The sequence below is a fragment of the Pollachius pollachius genome (assembly GCF_949987615.1).
Source record: "Pollachius pollachius genome assembly, contig: scaffold_54, whole genome shotgun sequence".
Classification (NCBI taxonomy): domain Eukaryota; kingdom Metazoa; phylum Chordata; class Actinopteri; order Gadiformes; family Gadidae; genus Pollachius; species Pollachius pollachius.
This window is the reverse complement of record NW_027641387.1, coordinates 47,988-70,780: the sequence shown is the minus strand read 5'-3', so window position 1 is coordinate 70,780 and position 22,793 is coordinate 47,988. Positions and strand designations below refer to the sequence as shown.

Below are 22,793 nucleotides of genomic sequence, written 5' to 3'. Positions count from 1 at the left end.
GAGAGAAGGAGAGAGAGATGGGGGAGGGAGGGAGGAGAGGAGGGATGGAGGGGGAGAGAGTCTCTCACTATCTCTGTTGTATTCAGGGAATGGGTTAACCTAGCGATTCTTAGTGCTTGGCACTTGGTTCTAACATCCTTACTGTACCGACAGAGATATATTGTTGTTTCTTTCTTCTTTGACTTATTGTAGGTGTCTGCTAAATGCCTTTAATGTAAAATGTAAATGTCGCAGCAAAGTTCAGAAGCGCAGGAATGAGAAGACATTAAAGGTCCCATGGCATGCTACTTTATGGATGCTTTTATATAGGTGTTAGTGGGCCCTTAATACAGTATTTGAAGACGTTCAAGAAATTCAGCCTTGTTGCAGAATTACAGCCACCACGAGCCAGTCCCACAATGAGCTCTCCACAACCGTGACGTTTTTAGAGGCGGGTCCAGGAGGAGGGTGGGGGTGTGGCCCTGAGCGGCTTGGGGCCACGGTACCATGCGCTCTGTTTACAGTGGCTGTATCGTAATGGTGAGGCGCACACAGCCTTTGGCCGTGTTCTGTAAATATTCTAGAACACTCCGGGTGCTCCGGCGGCAGTCCTGGAGCTCTATATCTCAATTATATCATATTATACAAAGATATCTATATCATATAATATATATTATCATGGCCAAAAGCTGTGTGCGCCTCCAGAAGATTTTATGAATCTTAATAAATAAAATAAATAGTAATAGTGTATCGAAATAGTATTTGTGAGAGGACGACCGCAAACAGAGCCCACAACGAACGAACGACGAACACAAAATTAAATTATTATATAATATAATAATTTATAATTTCTGATTAATATATTATTATTCTTAAGGCGCTTATTGAAGCATTATTTACTAATAAAACACAAAATCATCGGCTGAACAAACGAGAACATTCAGTTGGATCCACCGAGTTGTTTATTGCAATTATGCTTCATTAACAAATACAACAGAAAAATAGTCCCTTACATGTACACAATAAACAGGAGGACTAAAACAATAGAAGCAGCAGACTTTACAAATCATCAACAGGTGTGCACATATCTTTAATAACTGAACATGTTCTGCGGACGCTTGGTTCCCATCAGAACACGAAAAATCAAGATTCAGTCTTAAGCCATTTACAACATGCAACATTATCCCATAGATCTCTTGGTTATTATGAATAAAATATAAAATCTGCTTTAAATCAGGTCGTGAATCAGGATTATGTGACTTTAGGGGGAATTAATGGGAGTCAATGGAGGCTGAGGGAGGAACGTCCTACCTGAAGTACTGTCAATAGGCGATAGGGGGTGCTAATGTCCCTTTACAGAAAAATAGTCCCTTACATGTACACAAAAAACACAAGGGCTAAAACAATAGAAGCAGCAATATATGCTGTATATATGTGTGTCTGTATGTCTGTTTGTGTGTGGGTGTGTGTCTATGTGTGTTTGTGTGTATGCGTATGTGTATGTTTGTGTGTGTGTGTGTGCGGTCCTCCTCCCCACCGCCTTTTTTTTTTTTCAACCACAGAGGGCAGAGACCACTGAGGACCCCCCCTACCGCTGAGGGATCACAGAGACGCTGCCCCCCCCCACCATAACCCCACCCCCGGGAGGAGGTCCTCCTGGGTGAAGGAGGACCAGAAGGTGTGGAGGTGTGTCAGTGTGTCTGAGGACCCTCCTCCACCTGGGGACACTCTGTAGAAGGACAGAGAGCCAGCAGGCCGGTCCAGATACACTCCTACTCTGGTGGAGCCAGCGGGGGGGAGAGGGAGGGCTGTTCTCCTACCGTTGTACTCGGCAGAGTAACGACCATCATAACAATGAAGACACCAGGACTTGTTGTTCAGTCCAAGCCCGCTGTCAGGACTCCATCCTCTCCTTGTGATTCCTCTGTATGTCACTCCTATCTCAACAGGTCCTTCCCACTCTACCTCCCAGTAACAGCGGCCAGTCAGAGCCTCTCTACCCAACACCTGGGGCTGGGAGTCAAATCTCTCTGGGTGATCCGGATACAACTGGTCCTCTCTAACCAGCGTCACCTTCCTGTTGTCCTCAGACAGAGAGAGGAGTCTGTTGGCCGTGTTGGGGTCCAGGGTGAGTTCACAGGCATCTGAGGGAGAACCAGACATGATGAGCTGCTGAACCGCTCTTCATCCTCATCATCATCATCATCATCATCATCATCATCATCACTGGTACTGTTCTCCTGCGCTCTTCTTCTCTTTATTCTCTTACAGACTCTTTTTGTGATCACTCTCTCTTCTTCAAACATTAACATAGAAAGACAAAAAAAACATCATATGATAGGTACTATATTGGAATCATGTGCTGTATATTTTCTAAGCAATAGGACACATTGTGTTTAAGATAATTAAAGTTAAAGTTGATTGGAAATCCCATGTGTGTGTGAGTGGCTGTCCCAATCAAAACATTGAAATGAGAACAAATGTATAAAGTGCATTTACTCCCTCAATATTTACTTTACATTAACATATCATACATCAAAATGTTTGTTATGATGAGCTTATTACACCCATGAAATACCTAAATAATATTTGTAATATCTTCCAAGATATTCCACTTTTGGATTTCTCAATACACATACATGTCACTCAACCTCCAAAGGGACACCTGTTTAAAGAACAGACTGAAGGAGCTGAGCCCACATACAGGCTGGAGATGGACTGATGAACCATAGAACTGGTTCATTTATTATAGACATGTACTCAGACATACACCTACTCACCTACACATACATATACACATCACTGGGGGCACTTGGCTAGGATTCATATCTATATCATCATACACACACAGACAGGCTGGAAATTAACTGTCAAAACTTGTATGTATGCATGTATGTTTACATGCATGTATGTATGTATATAGATATGTATGTATATATAAATACATATACATAAACGAAACAAACACTAACACTTCTTTAGAGCTGGTTTCAGCCTCCACACTCCACCGTGCTCCACACTGGGGGGGAAACAAAGTGAGAGCAGCATGTTGAAACATTCACCTTCATCATCTGCCGTCTCATCACTTTCTACACAACATGAGTGACAGCTGCATCTTCAAACCACTTCATCTAGCAGCGGCTTGAATCCTCGTAGGAGACTTTGTCCCTGAGTGGTGAGCTGTCCTCTCCATACCTGAGAGTGTCCAGTGTCCAGCGTGGATCCTCCAGTCCAGCAGAGAGCAGCGCAGCTCCAGAGTCTCCTGGGTGATTGTAGCTCAGGTCCAGCTCTCTCAGATGGGAGGGGTTGGAGCTCAGAGCTGAGGCCAGAGAAGCACAGCCTTCCTGTGTGACCAGGCAGCCAGACAAGCTACACACACACACACACACACACACACACACACACACACACACACACACACACACACACACACTTTATTATATTTATTCTGGTTGAGAGCAGTTCATACTAAAGTAACCACATTTATAAAGCGTATTCATTCCATTTGGAGGACAAGGAGAACAGGAAGAGGAAGTGGGGAGATGACATCATCACAGACATCAGAACTTCCTTCACTTGGATGTGCAACTCTAACCAAACACACTTGGATGTGTGTTTGGTTAGAGTCAGGAGAAGTCCGCTGTGTTTGGTACGCTGAGACCGTTTCTTCACAGGTTCTAACATTGTGTAGAACCAGGGAGAGTTTTGTCAGCAGGCAAAAGAGCAACAGAAATGCATCAAACATGAGCAGCATTACACCAAACTAATGTGAAGTTAATAAAGACCATCTTTAATGTTCAATATGATTCACTTTACCACGGCCAGTGATTTTCTATGGTGAGGTGTGCATTATATTCAGATCACAGCACGGCTAAAGCCTCGTCCCCATGTCTACGCTAATGACAACTCCTCAGTTCACATCAACTGACCAGAGTTACAAAACATATAACATAACATACTAGTAGTTAACAGGTCAAGCCCTAACCCTCACATCAGCAGGCCAGACTTACATAACCTATAACAAACATAACATACTAGTAGTTAACAGGTCAACCCCTTATGGAAGAAATTAAAGATTACATTTTTATGGCAAACTATGATTATTAATAGGTCTATATATCTAATAGTAGAAAGCGTCTAAAACACCTCCAAGGCTTGACACAGCGCCAGAGAGTCTGGGGTCAAGGCATGCTGACCTCAACCTGGTGTTTTAGATTAGTTGTTGTTGCTTAAAGGAATTTACGACTGACCGGTCGTGGGTGGACATCTCATATGGGAAACAGCTTAGTTTGTGAGTTAGAATTAGTTAGTTGAAGTGATAGAACTCGGTTATTTTCAACCACACCCTAACCCTCACATCAGCGGGGTAGAGTTACATAACATATAACATGCATACCGTTTTGTATGTTCTTTTCAATAATGGTCCAACTAGTCATTGACCATCCCTTACATATTAAACAACCCCAAGACCCAGTTTGAAGAGGCTGAAAACTGACCTGAGAGTTTCCAGTGTACAGTGTGGACTCCCCAGTCCAGCAGAGAGCAGCTTCACTCCTGAATCCTGCAGATCATTGGTACTCAGGTCCAGCTCTCTCAGACTAGAGGAGTTGGAGCTGAGAACTGAGGCCAGAGCTTCACAGCATCTCTCTGACAGATCACAGCCCTTCAGCCTTCACACAAAATAAAGAGAACAGGTTAGGAACTGTGACTAAAATTACATACATCTTCAACTTATTACATAATGAAGAAATTGTGGTTATTAAATATTGGATCTAAAATGTATAACTATATGAAAGTTGTCGTAAAGGGGTGGCAGTAGCTCAGGAGGTAGAGCGGGTTGCCTGGTAACCTGAAGGTTGCTGGTTCAATCCCCGGTTCCTCCTAGCTGAGTGTTGAGGTGTGTGTGTGTGTGTGTGTGTGTGTGTGTGTGTGTGTGTGTGTGTGTGTGTGTGTGTGTGTGTGTGTGTGTGTGTGTGTGTCTCAATAGTTAGAAAAGCGCTATATAAATGCAGTCCATTTGCTTTGCAGTGTTTGAAAATCGTTCTGCATATTAGTATTACTTTTTGTTGCAGTATTATGCATATTATGTATTGTATTGTAATACATGTTGTTAATTCATCTAAAGCAATGTTTTGTATATAATTAGAAGTTTTATTCCAATATTATGCATATTGTGTTTTGAGGAGAATAAATATCATAGCAATCAGGAAAACACTTTGCAAGCACGAGAACTAAGACATTATTTGTGCGCTTGGGGGTGTCAGTTGCGTGCTGCTTCACTTTACGTGTGCACTTTTATGGATGTAAATCTGCTAAATGTCTTTTGATATTAAACCTTGTGGTGTAACTGTTTGACCATTGGGTAAAACTGACCTGAGAGTTTCCAGTGTACAGTGTGGACTCCCCAGTCCAGCAGAGAGCAGCTTCACTCCTGAATCCTGCAGATCATTGGTACTCAGGTCCAGCTCTCTCAGACTAGAGGAGTTGGAGCTGAGAACTGAGGCCAGAGCTTCACAGCATCTCTCTGACAGATCACAGCCCTTCAGCCTTCACACAAAATAAAGAGAACAGGTTAGGAACTGTGATTAAAATAACTTACATCTTCAACTTATTACATAATGAAGAAATTGTGGTTACTGAAATATGGTGTAAAATGTAGAACAATAAGATAGTTGTTTTGCAGCGTTTGAAAAGTCGTTTTGTATATTAATATTACTTTTTGTTGCAGTATTATGTATATTATGTATTGTAATGTTATCAATTAATCTAAAGCGATGTTTTGCATATAATTAGAAGTTTTATTCCATCATTATGTATAGTGTGCTGTGAGGAGAATAGACATCACAGCGTTCAGGAAAACACTTTGCGAGCACGAGAACTAAAGGTACGGCCACACTGAACGCGTTGCGCGCGTAGGATTAGGCCTAACCTGCCACTTCATCATTGTGTGTCACAAAAATTGTTCAACGCGCCTTACGCGCCTACGGAGCTAGATAAGCCCGCCCAAAACGTATTTTCCCCCGCTCCTTTTCTTTTGCTCCACAAACATGGCTTAGATCACCACCATCGCTGCGCTATATTTGTTGTAAGGGTTCGAGGAGAGCAGGAAACCCAAACGCCGTCGTGTTTGGGTGCATGACATCCTCCGTAGGCGCTCACAGCTGGGTGAGTTTCACCACCTCCTCCAGGAACTCCGCCTGGATGACGGCCGGTTCCAGCTGTATTTTGGGTTGACTGGGGCCATGTTCGATGACCTGCTTGCTCGGGTTGGTGCCAGGATCTCCAGTCAGGACACCAACTACAGGCGCTCCATATCAGCTGCAGAGCGCCTGTCCTCCGTCGCTCTGCCGGTGACGTCGGTTCAAGCTCAACGCTAATTGGCTATCGCGGCTAAGCTTCACGCGTAGAAGCATAAAAAGTTCCATTTTTTGAACTCTGCGCATAGGTGTGTTGGGCACGTAGGTGCGTTGGGCGGGTTATTTAGGTGCGTAAAATGCGTCTAACGCGCCTAAAGCGCTACTTTAGCGGGTGTAACGCATCTACTCCCTAAACCAATGGTTCCCAATGCAACAATGCACATTTTCTACGCCTTTGACGAGCATGAAGCGTTCAGTGTGGCCATACCTTTAGACAGCATTTGTGCGCTTGGGGGTGTCAGTTTCGTGCTGCTTCACTTTACGTGCACACTTTTATGGATGTTAATCTGTTAAATGTCTTCTGATATTGCACCTTGTGGTGTATCTGTTTAACCATTGGGTAAAACTGACCTGAGGGTTTCCAGTGTACAGTGTGGACTCCCCAGTCCAGCAGAGAGCAGCTTCACTCCTGAATCCTGCAGATCATTGGTACTCAGGTCCAGCTCTCTCAGACTAGAGGAGTTGGAGCTGAGAACTGAGGCCAGAGCTTCACAGCATCTCTCTGACAGATCACAGCCCTTCAGCCTTCACACAAAACAAAGAGAACATGTTAGGAACTGTGATTAAAATAACTTACATCGTAAACTTATTACATATTGAAGAAATTGTGGTTATTCAATATTGGGTGTAAAATGTATAACTATATGAAATTTGTTGTGAAGAGGCGGCAGTAGCTCAGGAGGGAATAGCGGGTTGGCTGGTAACCTGGAGGTTGCTGGTTCAATCCCCGCTCCTCCTAGCTGAGTGTTGAGGTGTGCTTGAGCAAGGTGTGTGTGTGTGTGTGTGTGTGTGTGTGTGTGTGTGTGTGTGTGTGTGTGTGTGTGTGTGTGTGTGTGTGTGTGTGTGGCAATATTGTGAAGCGCTTTGGGTGGCTAATGGTTAGAAAAGCACTATATATTTGCAGTGTTTGGAAATTATTTTTTGTCTATTAATATTACTTTTTGTTGCAGTATTATGTATATTATGTATTGTATTGTAATACATGTTATTAGTTCATCTAAAGCAATGTTTTGTGTATAATTGGAAGTTTTATTCCAATATTATGTTTATTGTGTTTTGAGGAGAATAAATATCATAGCGATAAGGAAAACACTTTGCGAGCACGAGAACTAAGACAGCATTTGGGATGTCAGTTGCTTGCTGCTTCACTTTATGTGTGCACTTTTATGGATGTAAATCTGTTAAATCCCTTCTGATATTGCACCTTGTGGTGTAACTGTTTGACCATTGGGTAAAACTGACCTGAGAGTTTCCAGTGTACAGTGTGGACTCCCCAGTCCAGCAGAGAGCAGCTTCACTCCTGAATCCTGCAGATCATTGGTACTCAGGTCCAGCTCTCTCAGACTAGAGGAGTTGGAGCTGAGAACTGAGGCCAGAGCTTCACAGCATCTCTCTGACAGATCACAGCCCTTCAGCCTTCACACAAAATAAAGAGAACAGGTTAGGAACTGTAATTAAAATAACTTACATCTTCAACTTATTACATAATGAAGAAATTGTGGTTATTCAAATTGGATGTAAAATGTATAACAATAAGATAGTTGTTTTGCAGCGTTTGAAAAGTCGTTTTGTATATTAATATTACTTTTTGTTGCAGTATTATGTATTTCATGCATTGTAATGTTATCAGTTAATCTTAAGCGATGTTTTTTAGATAATTTGAAGTTTTGCTCCAATATTATGTATATTGTGTTGTGAGGAAAATAAACATCATAGCGATCAGGAAAACACTTTGCGAGCACGAGAACTAAAGGTACGGCCACACTGAACGCGTTACGCGAGTATGATTAGGCCTAACCCACTGCTTCATCAATGTGTGTCACAAAAATGGTTCAACGCGCCTACGATGCTAGATGAGCCCGCCCAAAACTTATTTTACCCCGCTCCTTCTCTTTTGCTCCACAAACATGGCTGAGATCACCACCATCGCTGCGCTGTATTTGTTGTGGGAGGGTTTTTGTTTTTGTCTGGATGACGGCCGGTTCCAGCGGTATTTTGGGTTGCCTGGGGCCATGTTCGATGACCTGCTATCCCGGGTTGGTGCCAGGATCTCCCGTCAGGACACCAACTACAGGCACTCCTGTAGTTGGTAAGCGTCACGCGTAGGAGTGTAAAAAGTAAAATTTTTTGAACTCTGCACGTATGTAGGTGCGTTGGGCACGTTATTTAGGTGTGTAAAATGCGTCTAACGCGCCTAACGCGCTGCTTTAGCACGTGTAACCCATCTACGTGCCCAAATCAAAGGTTCCCAATGCAAAAATGCGGATTTTCTACGCCTCTAACACCCGTAACGCGTTCAGTGTGGCCGTACTTTTATTGATGTAAATCTGTTAGGTGCGTTGGGCGCGTTATTGCCACGGAAATTAAGCACATAAGATGCATTTCCCCCACATAGCCACATGGGTTCAGGATCAAACACATAAGTTGTAATTACTTTACATAGCCACAAGGGGAGCAGGACCCAACATACAAGCTGCAATAACTACTCCAGCCACAGAAGGCAGCATCTTTAGACAGATGAGGAGGGCGGAGCCAACACATAGGCCACGCCTACTTGATACAAACGCAGAGCGGGAGCCAGAAGAGGTCAGAAACCAATGGCAGACACGTTGGTAGCTCCGTGCCTAGAAGATAGGTCGCTCCACGCGTGTGTTGAATACAATTCCCCTCCTTTTGCTTCATAGTTACCATACCGAAATACTTTAACAAATAAAGTGAGTTAAAAGCAATCCAGTTTAGACTACTTTCTTCAAGAACACGGCATTATTTAGGTGCGTAAAACACGTCTAACACGCCTAACGCGCTGCTTTAGCGCGTGTAACGCATCTACGCGCCTAAACCAATGGTTCCCTATGCAAAAATGCAGATTTTCTACGCCTCTAACGCGCTTAACACGTTCAGTGTGGCCGTACCTTTAGACAGCATTTGTGCGCTTGGGTGTGTCAGTTGCGTGCTGCTTCACTTTACGTGCACACTTTTATGGTTGTAAATCTGTTAAATGTCTTCTGATATTGAACCTTGTGGTGTAACTGTTTGACCATTGGGTAAAACGGACCTGAGAGTTTCCAGTGTACAGTGTGGACTCCCAAGTCCAGCAGAGAGCAGCTTCACTCCTGAATCCTGCAGATCATTGGTACTCAGGTCCAGCTCTCTCAGACTAGAGGAGTTGGATCTGAGAACTGAGGCCAGAGCTTCACAGCATCTCTCCGACAGATGGCAGATATTCAGCCTGCACACACAATAAACACCATATGTTAGGAAGTGTCATTAAAATTACCTATATCTTTTACTTTAAACTTAATGAAGGACGTGTGTATCAACCAATAACGTTATAACAGCCAAGAACTTCATAGTTTAAATTTAATAAAGCTAATAACGTAATAATTTAAATGTAATAAAGCCAATAACGTAATAACTTGCCAACAATGTAATAAAATTGTTGAGCCAATAACGTAATAACTTTTTGCCAATAATGTAATAACTTATTACGTTATTGGCTGCTTGTATTAAATAAATACTTTGAAAATGTAATAACTGAGCCAATAACGTAATAAATGAGGTATCACTGTATTTTATTTTCAATTTCTGGAGAGAAGCTGTCACACTTGACAGTTAGAATTTGGATTTATATGCAACTATTAGGGTTCCGTTATTGAACTCCGTGCATCCAACTCCGTGACCACGCAGACAATTCAACGGAGTCGTGAGCTTTTCGAAGCTCTACTATAGCGGAACCTTAGAGTTACATATAAATCCAAATTCACTCTTTGCTCCTGTAAGGCATCCTCTGGAGGGGGGTATGAGGTTGGAGGGGTAACTGTAAGGTCAGATATTTAAGCGTGTGACGCAAGATACAATAACAAGGCTAAGTGTGACTGTTTCTCTCCAGAAATTGAAAATAAAATACAGTGATACCTCATTTATTATGTTATTGGCTCAGTTATTACATTTTCAAAGTATTTATTTAATACAAGCAGCCATTAACGTAATAAGTTATTACATTATTGGCAAAAAGTTATTACGTTATTGGCTCAACAATTTTGTGATAACTCAGTGATAACTCATATATTACATTATTGGCTCAGTTATTATATTTTCAAGGTTTTTTTTTTTATACAAGGCAAATAACGTAATAACCAGCCAATAATGTAACAAGTTATTACATTATTGTTTCAACAACTTTATCACACTATTAGCAAGTTATTATGTTATTGGCTTCATTACATTTAAATTATTACGTTATTGGCAGTTATTACGTTATTGGCCGTTATTGCTTGCTACAACGTGTGAAAAGCTGTAATAAAATATGTTTTATTAATTGAACTACATTTGATCCTTAAATGTTCATTTAATAATCTGTGTAACTTTTACTTTTAACATAATTAAGTTATTGTCTTCATCTTTATTAGAAAAGTTGGTTAGTTGGTTTATTGTAATACATGTTATTAGTGAACCTACAGATATGTTTTGTTAGTTATATCTTATATATTCTACTATCAGGTGTATTGTGTTGTGTATTGTGTGTGTCATACATCATTATGAGTAAACCTACAGAGATCTCTTGGAGGCTTTGATCACTGGCAGCAGCCTCAGAAAACCCTCCTCTGAAGCTTTGTATTTCTTTAGGTCAAACATGTCCAGCTCCTCTTCTGATGTCAGTAAGATGAAGACCAGAGCTGACCACTGAGCAGGAGAGACATGTGTTTTGAAGAGACTTCCTGATGTCAGGGACTGTTGGATCTCCTCCACTAGAGAACGGTCGTTCAGCTCGTTCAGACAGTGGAACAGATTAATGCCTCTCTCTGGAGAGAGATTACCACCTAACTTATCCTTGATGTAAGACACTGTTCCCTTGTTTGTCTGTGAGCTACTTATTGTCTGTCCCAGCAGACCTCGTAGGATAATCTGATTGGTCTCCAGAGAGAGGCCCAGAAGGAAGCGGATGAACAAGTCCAGGTGTCCGTTCTCACTCTGTAAGGCCTTGTCCACAGCACTCTGGTAGAGGAGGAGTTCATCTTCCCTGGAGGTTGGTGGTTCTTCTGAGAGCAGATTGACACCATTATGGATGAAGGACCAAAACACATAAAGGGCAGCCAGAAACTCCTGGATGCTCAGATGGACAAAGCAGAACACCTTGTCCTGGTACAGCCCACACTCCTCTTTAAAGATCTGGGTGAACACTCCTGAGTACACTGAGGCTGCTCTGATATTGATGTCACACTCTGCCATATCTGCCTCGTAGAAGATCAGGTTGCCTTTCTCCAGCTGGTTAAAAGCCAGTTTTCCCAGAGAAACAATGATCTCCCTGCTCTGTGAAGTCCAGCGTGTATCTGTTTCAGCAAACGAATGATACTTCCTGTCCCCCTGTATGGACTGAACCCTCAGGAAGTGGCTGTACATCTGAGTCACGGTCTTGGGCGTCTCTTCTCCTATCTGGGATGTTTTGAAAAAGTCCTCCAGGACTGTAGCAGTGATCCAACAGAATACTGGGATGTGACACATGATGTGGAGGCTTTGTGATTTCTTGACGTGGGAGATGATTGTCCTGGCCAGCGTCTCATCTTTGAATCTCTTCCTGAAGTACTCCTCCTTCTGTTGGTCGGTGAACCCTCTGACCTCTGTCACCATGTCAACACAATGAGCAGGGATCTGATTGGCTGCCGCAGGGCGTGTGGTTATCCAGATGCGAGCAGAGGGAAGCAGGTGGCCCCTGATGAGGTTTGTCAGCAGCATGTCCACCGAGGTGGACTTTGTGACATCATTCCATATCTTGTTGTTCTGGAAGTCCAGAGGAAGTCGACACTCATCCAGTCCATCCAAGATGAAGACAACTTGGAACCCGTCGTATCTGCAGATTCCTGCTTCTTTGGTCTCAATAAAGAAGTGATGAAGAAGTTCCACCAAGCTAAAGTGTTCCCCTTTCAGTAAATTCAGCTCTCTGAAAGTGAGGAGAAATGTGAAGTGTATGTCCTGGTTGGCTTTTTCTTCAGCCCAGTCTAGACTAAACTTGTGTGTTAAGATGGTTTTACCAATACCGGCCACTCCAGTTGTCATTATTGTCCTGATTGGTTTATCTTTTTCCAGGTTAAAGATGTCTTCACATTTGATCGGTGTTTCCTCCTTGACTGGTTTCCTGGAAGCAGTTTCAATCAGTCTGACCTCATGTTCCTTGTTGACCTCTCCACTGCCTCTCTCTGTGATGAAGATCTCTGTGTAGAACTCATTCAGAGGTGTTGAATGACCTGCTTTAGCGATTCCCTCAAACACACACCTGAACTTCTTCTTCAAATGATACTTGATTTTATGTTGGCACTCAACAGCAGCAGGTCCTAAATGAGAAAAAAACAGACATCAGTTAGCGAATGTTGGCATCAGTCAATATTTCCTGTAGAATTATCAATTTCATGATATTTAGTGGCTTCATACCTTGGTCAGAAAAGCTGGTTGTGACAATGACTGCATGTTACAGATTCAAAATGCTCAGGACCTTTCGGTTTTTCCATAGCAATATGATTGGACTAATGATAATAACAATGATAGTGAAATGGTGTAAAATGAAATGCTGATATGACAAGATAGTGTTGCATCTCTTCCACTGAGTTATTCTGCTGTTGATCTGCAGCTTATGTTTAATATTAATAATAATAATAATTACATTGAATAACATTTTATTTCAAGGCCCCTTTCATGACACCCAAGGTCGCCTTACAATTCATAAAACAACAAACATCAAAAAAGGCAAGAGCTGCATCGCCAACATCACGATCAAAACAAGACATGAGACCCAGGTAGGAGGGGGTAAGAACAGTGAGGAAACCCAGGTAGGAGGGGGTAAGAACAGTGAGGAGACCCAGGTAGGAGGGGGTAAGAACAGTGAGGAGACCCAGGTAGGAGGGGGTAAGAACAGTGAGGAGTCCCAGGTAGGAGGGGGTAAGAACAGCAGTGAGGAGACCCAGGTAGAAGGGGGTAAGAACAGTGAGGAGACCCAGGTAGGAGGGGGTAAGAACAGTGAGGAGACCCAGGTAGGAGGGGGTAAGAACAGCAGCACAACGGGGATACGAGGGGAACCCATGGAAGGGGGTCATTACAGCGAGCAGGCCAGTGGGAACACATGTGTTTTGAGGAGAGTTTGAATGTTTTCAGGGTGTCTCTTTCAGTACAGCTCAGAGCCCTAGCACCCACGGTGCTGAGAGCCCTAGCACCCACGGTGCTGAGGCGGGAGGTCGGGACGGTGAAGACCAGCTGAGGATGACGAAGGGAGCGGCAGGGCCTGTCCTCCTGGAGGAGGTCGGGGAGATAAGTGGGGGCCACGTTGTGGAGGGCTTTGTCGGTGAGCAGAAGGGTTTTAAGGTCAATCCGGTGTTGGACACTGAGCCAGTGTAGTTGGACGAGAATGGGGTTGATGTGGTCGGGGGATTTGGTGCTGGTAATGATGATGTTTAACATTCTTTAACCTGAGACCCCCACCATTACCCTACATATCCGGATCAAACCATTTAACCTGATACCCCACAACAACCCTACATACTGGATCAAACCATTTAACCCCAAAGAGGAAAGATTTTCTCCACATAGAAGTATGAAATGTATAAGTCTCACACTATGTCATTTAGTCTGAAGAGAACAAATAATCTCCAGCTACTCATCAAAATGTGTATTTCTTATCTGTTTTCAAGATAAGAGTCTCTTACCGCCCCCCAGTGTGTCGACCAGTTCCTCCTGGTTCATCTCCATCAGGCAGAGCTTTGTGATGTCCACCACTCCCTCTATGGCGCGCCTCCTCTGCTCCTCCTTCTTACCATCCTCCTCCTCCTCCTCCACTCTCTGACCCTCTGAGCATTGTGGGTAATCTGAGAAGAGATCCCTCCAGAGCTTCTTCAGCTCCTTGTCTAGAAAAGCGTGTGCGTTCTCCTCAGCCCTCTGGAACAGAACAAACATCAAGGAGAACTTTACTCTGAACTAACTGAGACATCAGAAGCATCTGTCCTGGATTCACGTCCCGCTGGACAAGAGATGCTTTCTAATGTCCATGGAGAGCTGAAGTCAAACGTCTTGGTGGACATTTACACACCTTGATCAGCTCTGTTTGATGCTGCTGTAGAGACTGAGCGCTGGTAACCTTTGACCTCTTCTGGTGTCTGTGGGGAACACACACACACACACACACACACACACACACACACACACAATTATATTTCGCCAGACTTGTAGACGTCAGTATCAGTAGAGTCTGATAACAACCAACTGGTTCGTTTTCCTCGTGTGTTTAAAACCCCTACCTCTTCTTTCTGGAGGGGCATCCATCTTTAAAGTCCAATGGTGTACCCATAGAGCAGTCACTCTTCATGGAGACACAGCTGGGTCCAGGGGAGTCTGCTCTCTGCTGCTGCTCCGGGCTTCAACACACACACACACACACACACACACACACACACACACACACACACACAGCTTTAACTCAGACTAATGATGGAGTCATGATGTATCACTGCTGAGCTCTGAGATGGACAACAGTCACAGACAGAGAGATCCTCTTCTTACCTCTTAGCTTTGCTCCTGCGGCCATGTTCCCCAGACAGAGTGGTCTTAGAGGCAGGCCCCCCCTCCTCTCTCTCCTCATCCATAGTAGACTGGAGACCTGGACACAAACACAACTCCATACTGTTTCTACTGCCATTCGGCGTTGGTTTACTCTCTGCTTTTATATGAGCTGTGTATTCCGCTCACAGGAGGCCGTTGTCTCTGTTAACTTTGGACAAGACGCAGATTCATACACCTTCTCAATCCCAGACGTTTCTCATATACTCTTTAATAATGTATCATCATTCAACACAGAAGGTCTCAAAACGCTACAAAATGTGTGATAAGGTCAAGTTCACCGTGTGGATATCATACCAACTGCTCCCTGTGCTGGTTAAACCGCTCTGAAGGCAGGACCATACATGGACTTCCTCATGTGGTGACATCACAACCAGATCTGTGAGGCAGGCCCACAGAGAACAGGACCCGGTAAGAGAAGACGTTTAAACACCTTCACAAAGCAAGATGGCCGTCTTCCTGTCTAAATAATGTTATCATAATACTGCACCACAAATATAACAGCTGTACATTCTGTCCTAAGTAAAAATGGAAAATGCCATCTCTCGTTCGGTTGTATAGAACGGTTGCCAGGACAACGTGACGTTTTCTAAACATCCCCGTCCCTCAGCAGTCTTGTTAAAGTAGCCTCAGGGTGTGTAACAAACATTACCATGGACATTAGAAATTATTGTTCTAAACCAACATCCAGTGATACTGTAGCAGCAGCCCCTGCCAATGACCTGTCAAATGTTTCAGCTCAGTGAGATCACCTTGATGTGCTGGTGCTAGTGCTAACTAGCCTGCCTCGGCTAGCTAGGCTGCTATGATAATTACTCCTTTCACACGAAATAGATTAGCAGCGTTGCTTAAAATGTCAGAAATCCGTTTTTCTGATGGCGATTCTGTCTCAGGCAATATTGTACAGTGTTGTGTGTTACCAAATGTTACCTTAAATTAAATGTTGAGGTCCACTGAATATCATGAAGAGGTAAAAAATATCTATGTCCGACATGTCGGTTATTTTAAACTCAAACTTTATTAATGATTTAGATAAGAAATGTACAGATATCACGTTGCTGCATTCGCTGTTTGACCAGCAGCCAACATGTTACCGATGTTACCGATGCGTGGCTGGTGCTAGACCGTCTTGTTGACTTTCAGCTTGCGTCCATATCCACGTTCATTGAACTTTGACCCCTTTTTAAATGAGTTCTACCAGAGTGATAGATGTGGACAAACCTCTAAAACAATGTAGTACTTATTTGTGTGCATATGTATAATACTTCAGTGCATTTTCATTATTATTTTAAATTAAAATAAAATTGATAATGATAATGCACTGATATTTCAGTCAGTGAGTAGGCCTAATGATGTTGTTAATCTAGATGGATTCATGTAAAAAAATATATATTTATTTTGACCTACTTTTAGCCCTAGTTGTATTAATTATATTATCTGATATTATATTATATATTTAAATTAGATTGTATCATATCATATTATATAGTCCAAATTGTTATGAGTCTACTTTGTTACACAGATGAGTCAGGTGAAATCAGGGAAGAGGCAGAAGAGACGTCACAGCAAGGGACAGCCAGTGGAATTGCTAGGTGTTTGATCCCAGAAGGAGACCAAAACAGGGCAGTGGAAGAACAGGCCGAGCTAGGGCCAGCAGGAGGAATGGCAGGGTGTGACCTAGGATCTCCAGAAAGTGGTCCGAAGCAGGTGCGCCTGTCACAATATCCCTTTAGCCAGTTTGGATCTCAGAAAAGAGCTTTCAACAAAAATTGGTTTGAGCAATTCAAATGGTTTGAGTATTCTGCGGAGGGCAATTCTGCATTCTGCTTTTCCTGCCGTGTATTCGGAAAGCAGAATACACGCATTAATAAAGATTCACTCAGTGGATCTGGTTTTTCCAACTGGAAAAGGGCTTTGGATACATTCCGGGAGCATGAAAAGAGAACCTTCCATGTCTCAACCATGTCCTGCTGGCATTGCTTCAAAACCACAAAGAGCAAAGGAGATGTGATAACCCAGCTTCATGCTACAAATGCAGCTGAAATTTTAGAAAGAAGAGAATACCTTCGGCGAATTGCAGCCATCACCACCTTCCTTGGCAAACAACGAATTCCATTTAGAGACCATGATGAGCAAGAGTCTAGCCTTAATCAAGGCAACTTCTTGGAATGCTTCAAGTTCCTTTACGAATTCAATCTTTTTTTACAAAATTACACTCAGTTTAGCTGCCACCTATCTTTCTCATTTTCCCAAAATGAGGTGATCACAAGTGTTTCAAGAGAGGTTACAGGGAACATAGTGAAGCAGATCAAGGCGGCAGGAATGTACTCTGTAATGGCAGAGGAGGCCAGAGACGGACACACTGAGCAGCTTGCTGTGTGGGCGTTTCGTGACCAAAGAGGGCCAAGTCACAGAAGGTTTTCTTGGGCTATGGAAACTGAAGGGATTTGATGCCAAGTCCATTACAGATGCAATTGAGGAACTGCTGCAGTCACACACGTTGGGAGGTCTGCTGTGTGTTGCCCAAGCTTATGACGGTGCATCCGTCATGAGTGGAGAAGTGGGGGGTGTGCAGGCCCGCTTCAGGGAGCTACACCCTGAAGCAGTATATGTGCACTGCTATGCACACCAATTGAATCTTGTTTTGTGCTATACATGCAAAGCAGTACCAGCGGCTTCCAAGAATTTTAAGCTGTTGGAAAATCTGTACACCACTTTCAGTACTTCCCAAGTGAACCACGACAAGTTCCTAGAAGTACAGAAAGAACTTGGATTAACACCATCTGAACTGGTGCAGCTCTCCACCACACGATGGGCATGCAAGCTGAGGTCTATCAAAGCTGTGCTGAGAAACCTTCCTGCCATCCTGTCCTGCCTCAGCTCAACGAAGACCTCCATGAACAAGGGGATCCTATCAAACCTCTGCAGGCCAAAGACGATGTACATGCTGCTCATGTTTTCCAAACTCCTTGGAATAACGGAAGGATTACACAGGTATCTTCAGGGGGAAAGTGTGGACTTGGGCAAAGCTGCCCAGTACAAAATGGCAGTACATCAGACTTTGAAACGGCTCCGCACAGATGATAGTGCTGAGGAGATGTTCAGAAGATCCATGGTCTTATGTGAGGAACATCATATTCAGCTTCCAGCTGGTCCCAGACAAAAGCAAAAACGCTTTGGTGATTTTGTGGTGGAGTCAGCCTGTGGATCAACCTCAAGCATGACCAGCTCAGATGATTTCAAATGTCAGCTTTTATATCCATGCCTGGACAGGATGTTGGAGGAGCTCACCTGTCGGTTTTCAAGTGTGGGAGAAGAGATTATGTCCGGTATTCAAGCCTGCAACCCAACATCTGAGGTCTTTCTCTCTGAAGATTTCCTCAAAAACCTTGCCCTCCATTACAAGATTGAGCTGAGGTCAGAAGAAGTTCTGGTGGGTACAACATTAATCAGGAGAAAGATGGAAACCCAGACCATCCCTGACACTGCTAGTGTCTTCCAAATGCTGGATGCTGACATGTTTCCCACTCTCAGAGCTGTAGTTCAAGCTGCTTTGACTATTCCAGTAGGCAGCTGTAGCTGTGAGCGTTCCTTCAGTGCCTTGCGGCGCTTTCACACTTGGCTTAGGAGCACTATGGGCCAAGAAAGGCTCAACGACCTGGCCGTTATGATGATTGAAAGAGAAAACGTGTCCGTCATAAGCAGGGATAGCGTAATTGACAGGTTTGCTAATCTAACAAACCACGCAGGTATAGCCTTATGTTGCCACCACAACTAGGATAATCACTGGGGTAGGGGTAGACAATAGTTGGAATGGAGTGTGAAGAAGAAATTAAATGAGAAGTGTAAGAATCCATAGAAGAACAGACATATAAGAGAAAAAGAAATGGGGTCGGAATAAAGATGAATCATTTTTAGACTTGATTCCTTCAGTTAAAACATTTTGGCTCAGCTTTAATACAGTTAATTGAATCAGTCTCTCACCATAATTCATTCAATATTTTATTCATTCATTCAGTCATTCAATTTGTTCTCATTTACAATAAAGAGATGTACCAACTAAGGAATGAGAATCTTGTTTCACAATACTTTGCATTTGTAATATGTTTTCTTTCCATTAATAAAGTTGCCTTATAGGAGAAACCTTTCAGTCTCTTCCTTTTTTAAATAAAAAATAAAAATGGCATTTAACATGACAAGGCACTTTGAATCTACTGAAAGTTAGTCTCAAATTATAATTCTCAATTTTCCCATTGTAGTTTACATAAAAATCTCTAGAAGTCAATAGTTAAGTGGTTATTGTATCTTTCCATTAAATAGTATTGTCTTGAGCAGGCCCTGCAACTGAAAATGTAGGCTTTGAATTAGAAGAGATTTAGGATTTGCCAATGTCCAGCAGGTCACCCTAAAATGGACTAGAATGCAGGAAATCGCATTTTAGAAATTCAATTTTTTCTGGGGGAGGACTCCCAAACCCCCCTCTGGGCTAAGCCCCCGATGTACACAAAGTCTGACTCCGCCTCTGGACTCCATGCTGGAAGGTTCTGGGTTCGATCCCCAAAGCCCACAGTCTAACATGTATCATTCTACAGAGCAGAAATCTTAAAAATGTTCAGCCTACTAATAAGATTAAAAGTTATTCATATTTATGATCTATCACAGATAATAGTGTACTACAGTATCTTCTTCCTACAGTGATAAAGTCAGCCAAACCAAACCATCCGACTCTTAACAAGGAAATGGTGAACCAACCAGTTGGACCAGCTCCCCTCCCAGTTCATACTCCTCCCAGACTAACCTCTTATAGGCGGCTGATCCATGACCTCATTCAGTGATGAATAGTAATCACTGTTTTAAATATGAAGAATGGACAGAGAGCTCTGAGCTCTGTCCACTCTGAGTACAGAATACTCAGTGGACAGAGTACTCAGAGTGCACAGAGTACTCAGAGTTCACACACACACACACAAGAAAAAAATTCACAAATGGTCTACTCTTCTGCAGTCTGTGATTCATTCAACTCCAGCGGTAGTAAATTGGATCATTTTGCTAGGTCCGTTTTGAAACCCTCGAAAAGGTGCACTGCAGCACCACCTGCTGGTGAGAGGATGTCAGTGGGATTGGCTGAGCTGAAGAACACTAACCAGTTGTCACCAGTGACTTCTGTGTTGAGGCGGTCGCGGCAGTGTTAATTCACCTTGAAGGTCATGTCCCTCTCATACGAGTGATGCTCTCAGATATAGAGTAGGCCTATACTACTGCAGAATGATGCAGGCCCACAGAGAACAACACCCAGTACAAGATGACGTTTAAACACCTTCACTAACCAAGATGGCTATCTTCCTGTTGAAATAATGTAATAATAATACCGCACTACACTAACAACTGTCCATTCTATCCTCAGTACCTTTAAAGGTAACACAGGACTTTTGACTAAGAACTAATACTGAATCTGACAGTCATTATTAACCTCAACCTGACGCTTGAGTCAAGGCTGAAAGTTTCTGGGTTCGATCCCCAAAGCCCACTGTCTAACACATAGCATTCTACAGAGCAGGAATCTTCAAAATTATTCAATAGTAATTTTGACAAATAGCAATGCATCCATACATTGACTAATGTTTTTAACCATGTGGTTTACAGGAAACTAACTATCAACCTATTGATAAGACTAAAAGTTATTCATATTTATGATCTATCATGGATCAGAGTGGACTACAGTACCTTAGTCGTCTTCCTGCTGTGATGAAGTGAGCCACAACAAACCGTCTGACTCATATCAAGGAAATGATGTCCAACCAGTTGGACCAGTTCCCCTCCCAGTTCATACTCCTCCCAGACTCTGCTTTAATATGAGCTGCGTTTTTCCGCTCACAGGGGGCTGTTGTGTCTGTTAACTTTGGACAAGAGGCAGGGTGGTCTTTCCTGGACGCAGATTCATAGACCCTCTCATCGAGTACAAGACCCAGTACGAGATGACGTTTAAATGTCTCCACTAACCAAGATTCCTGTCCGAATAATGTTATCATAATACCGGACTGCAAATATAACAACAGTTCATTCTGTCCCAAGTACCTTTAAAGTCACCCAAGGCCGCAAGAAGGCACAAGAAGAAAAAGTAATTCTTAACTTCAACCTGACAGCTGACTCCATAGCTGCATCTTATAGAGCAGGAATCTTAAAAATGATCAACCTACTGATTCAAAGTAATTCATATTTATGATCTATCACGGATAATAGTGGACTACAGTATCTTAGTCTTCTTCCTGATGGACCAGTTCCCCTCCCAGTTCAAACTCCTCCCAGACCAACCCTGAATAGGCGGCTGATCCATGACCTCACTCAGTGATAAATTATAATCAGCTTAATGAAGCATGGACAGAGAGCTCTGAGCTCTGTCCACTCTGAGTACAGAATACTCAGAGTGGACAGAGTACTCAGCGTACACAGTACTCAGAGTACACAGAGTACTCAGAGTGAACACACACACAGACACACACACGGATGCCACCGTGGTCGGTGAGGCTCTCGTACCTCTGGAATCTCCCGACACCATTACAGGTCTTACTTCACTGGACGCCATTGTATTGGCAGTTTAGGTGTCATGAGGCTGGTGACGGTGTTGTCTCTTCACCCTGCTCCACCTAGGGAACACAACACAATGATAACCTCACTTTAGTACACAATACAACACAACGATGATCTCACTTTAGTACACAATAGAACACAACCATGATCTCACTTTAGTACACAATACAATGATGATCTCACTTTAGTACACAATACAACACAATGATGATCTCACTTTAGTACACAATACAACACAATGATGATCTCACTTTAGTACACAATACAACACAATGATGATCTCACTTTAGTACACAACACAATGATGATCTCACTTTAGTACACAATACAATGATGATCTCATTTTAGTACACAATACAACACAATGATGATCTCACTTTAGTACACAACACAATGATGATCTCACTTTAGTAGACAATACAATGATGATCTCACTTTAGTACACAACACAATGATGATCTCACTTTAGTACACAACACAATGATGATCTCACTTTAGTACACAACACAATGATGATCTCACTTTAGTACACAATACAATGATGATCTCATTTTAGTACACAAAACAACACAATGATGATCTCACTTTAGTACACAACACAATGATGATCTCACTTTAGTAGACAATACAATGATGATCTCACTTTAGTACACAACACAATGATGATCTCACTTTAGTACACAACACAATGATGATCTCACTTTAGTACACAACACAATGATGATCTCACTTTAGTACACAATACAATGATGATCTCATTTTAGTACACAAAACAACACAATGATGATCTCACTTTAGTACACAACACAATGATGATCTCACTTTAGTAGACAATACAATGATGATCTCACTTTAGTACACAATACAATGATGATCTCATTTTAGTACACAATACAACACAATGATGATCTCACTTTAGTACACAACACAATGATGATCTCACTTTAGTACACAATACAATGATGATCTCATTTTAGTACACAATACAACACAATGATGATCTCACTTTAGTACACAACACAATGATGATCTCACTTTAGTACACAACACAATGATGATCTCACTTTAGTACACAACACAATGATGATCTCACTTTAGTGCACAATACAACACAATGCTGATCTCACTTTAGTACACAACACAATGATGATCTCACTTTAGTGCACAATACAACACAATGCTGATCTCACTTTAGTACACAACACAATGATG

At 42.6% G+C, this 22,793-nt stretch overlaps 1 protein-coding gene across 8 annotated transcripts; it reads right to left on the bottom strand.

Annotated features, from left to right (window-relative positions):
- Positions 1–923: 923 nt before the first annotated feature.
- Positions 924–21,087, bottom strand: LOC307091644 (NACHT, LRR and PYD domains-containing protein 3-like). 8 transcript variants are annotated; one of them, XM_079759288.1, is made up of 15 exons: positions 20,718–20,736; positions 15,291–15,372; positions 14,937–15,033; positions 14,675–14,791; positions 14,467–14,533; positions 14,087–14,315; positions 10,948–12,724; positions 9,451–9,624; positions 7,638–7,811; positions 6,747–6,920; positions 5,353–5,526; positions 4,476–4,649; positions 3,175–3,348; positions 2,952–2,998; positions 924–2,123 (listed from the first exon to the last, which is right to left on the bottom strand). In XM_079759288.1, exons 3-15 carry the CDS (start codon positions 15,017–15,019, stop codon positions 1,582–1,584), a joined length of 3,906 nt encoding a protein of 1,301 aa, XP_079615414.1. In that variant the 5' UTR covers positions 15,020–15,033; positions 15,291–15,372; positions 20,718–20,736; the 3' UTR covers positions 924–1,581. The 8 variants fall into 8 exon arrangements, 6 of the variants coding, with proteins under 6 accessions (XP_079615414.1, XP_079615415.1, XP_079615412.1 ...); XM_079759289.1 differs by lacking the exons at positions 15,291–15,372; positions 20,718–20,736 and adding an exon at positions 21,069–21,087; XM_079759286.1 differs by lacking the exon at positions 15,291–15,372 and having other exon boundaries at positions 20,718–20,763.
- Positions 21,088–22,793: the final 1,706 nt, after the last annotated feature.

What these genes read in the sequence shown, in the direction of transcription:
- LOC307091644 (XM_079759285.1), bottom strand. Translation starts at nt 15,055, where the DNA reads ATGGAGTTGTGTTTGTGTCCAGGTCTCCAGTCTACTATGGATGAGGAG. An exon ending in AAAGCCTCCAAGAGATCTCT is followed by an intron (nt 9,625 to 10,947) that starts GTAGGTTTACTC and finishes TTGTGTGTGCAG; the next exon opens with GCTGAATATCTGCCATCTGT. An exon ending in TGTACACTGGAAACTCTCAG is followed by an intron (nt 7,812 to 9,450) that starts GTCCGTTTTACC and finishes TTTTGTGTGAAG; the next exon opens with GCTGAAGGGCTGTGATCTGT.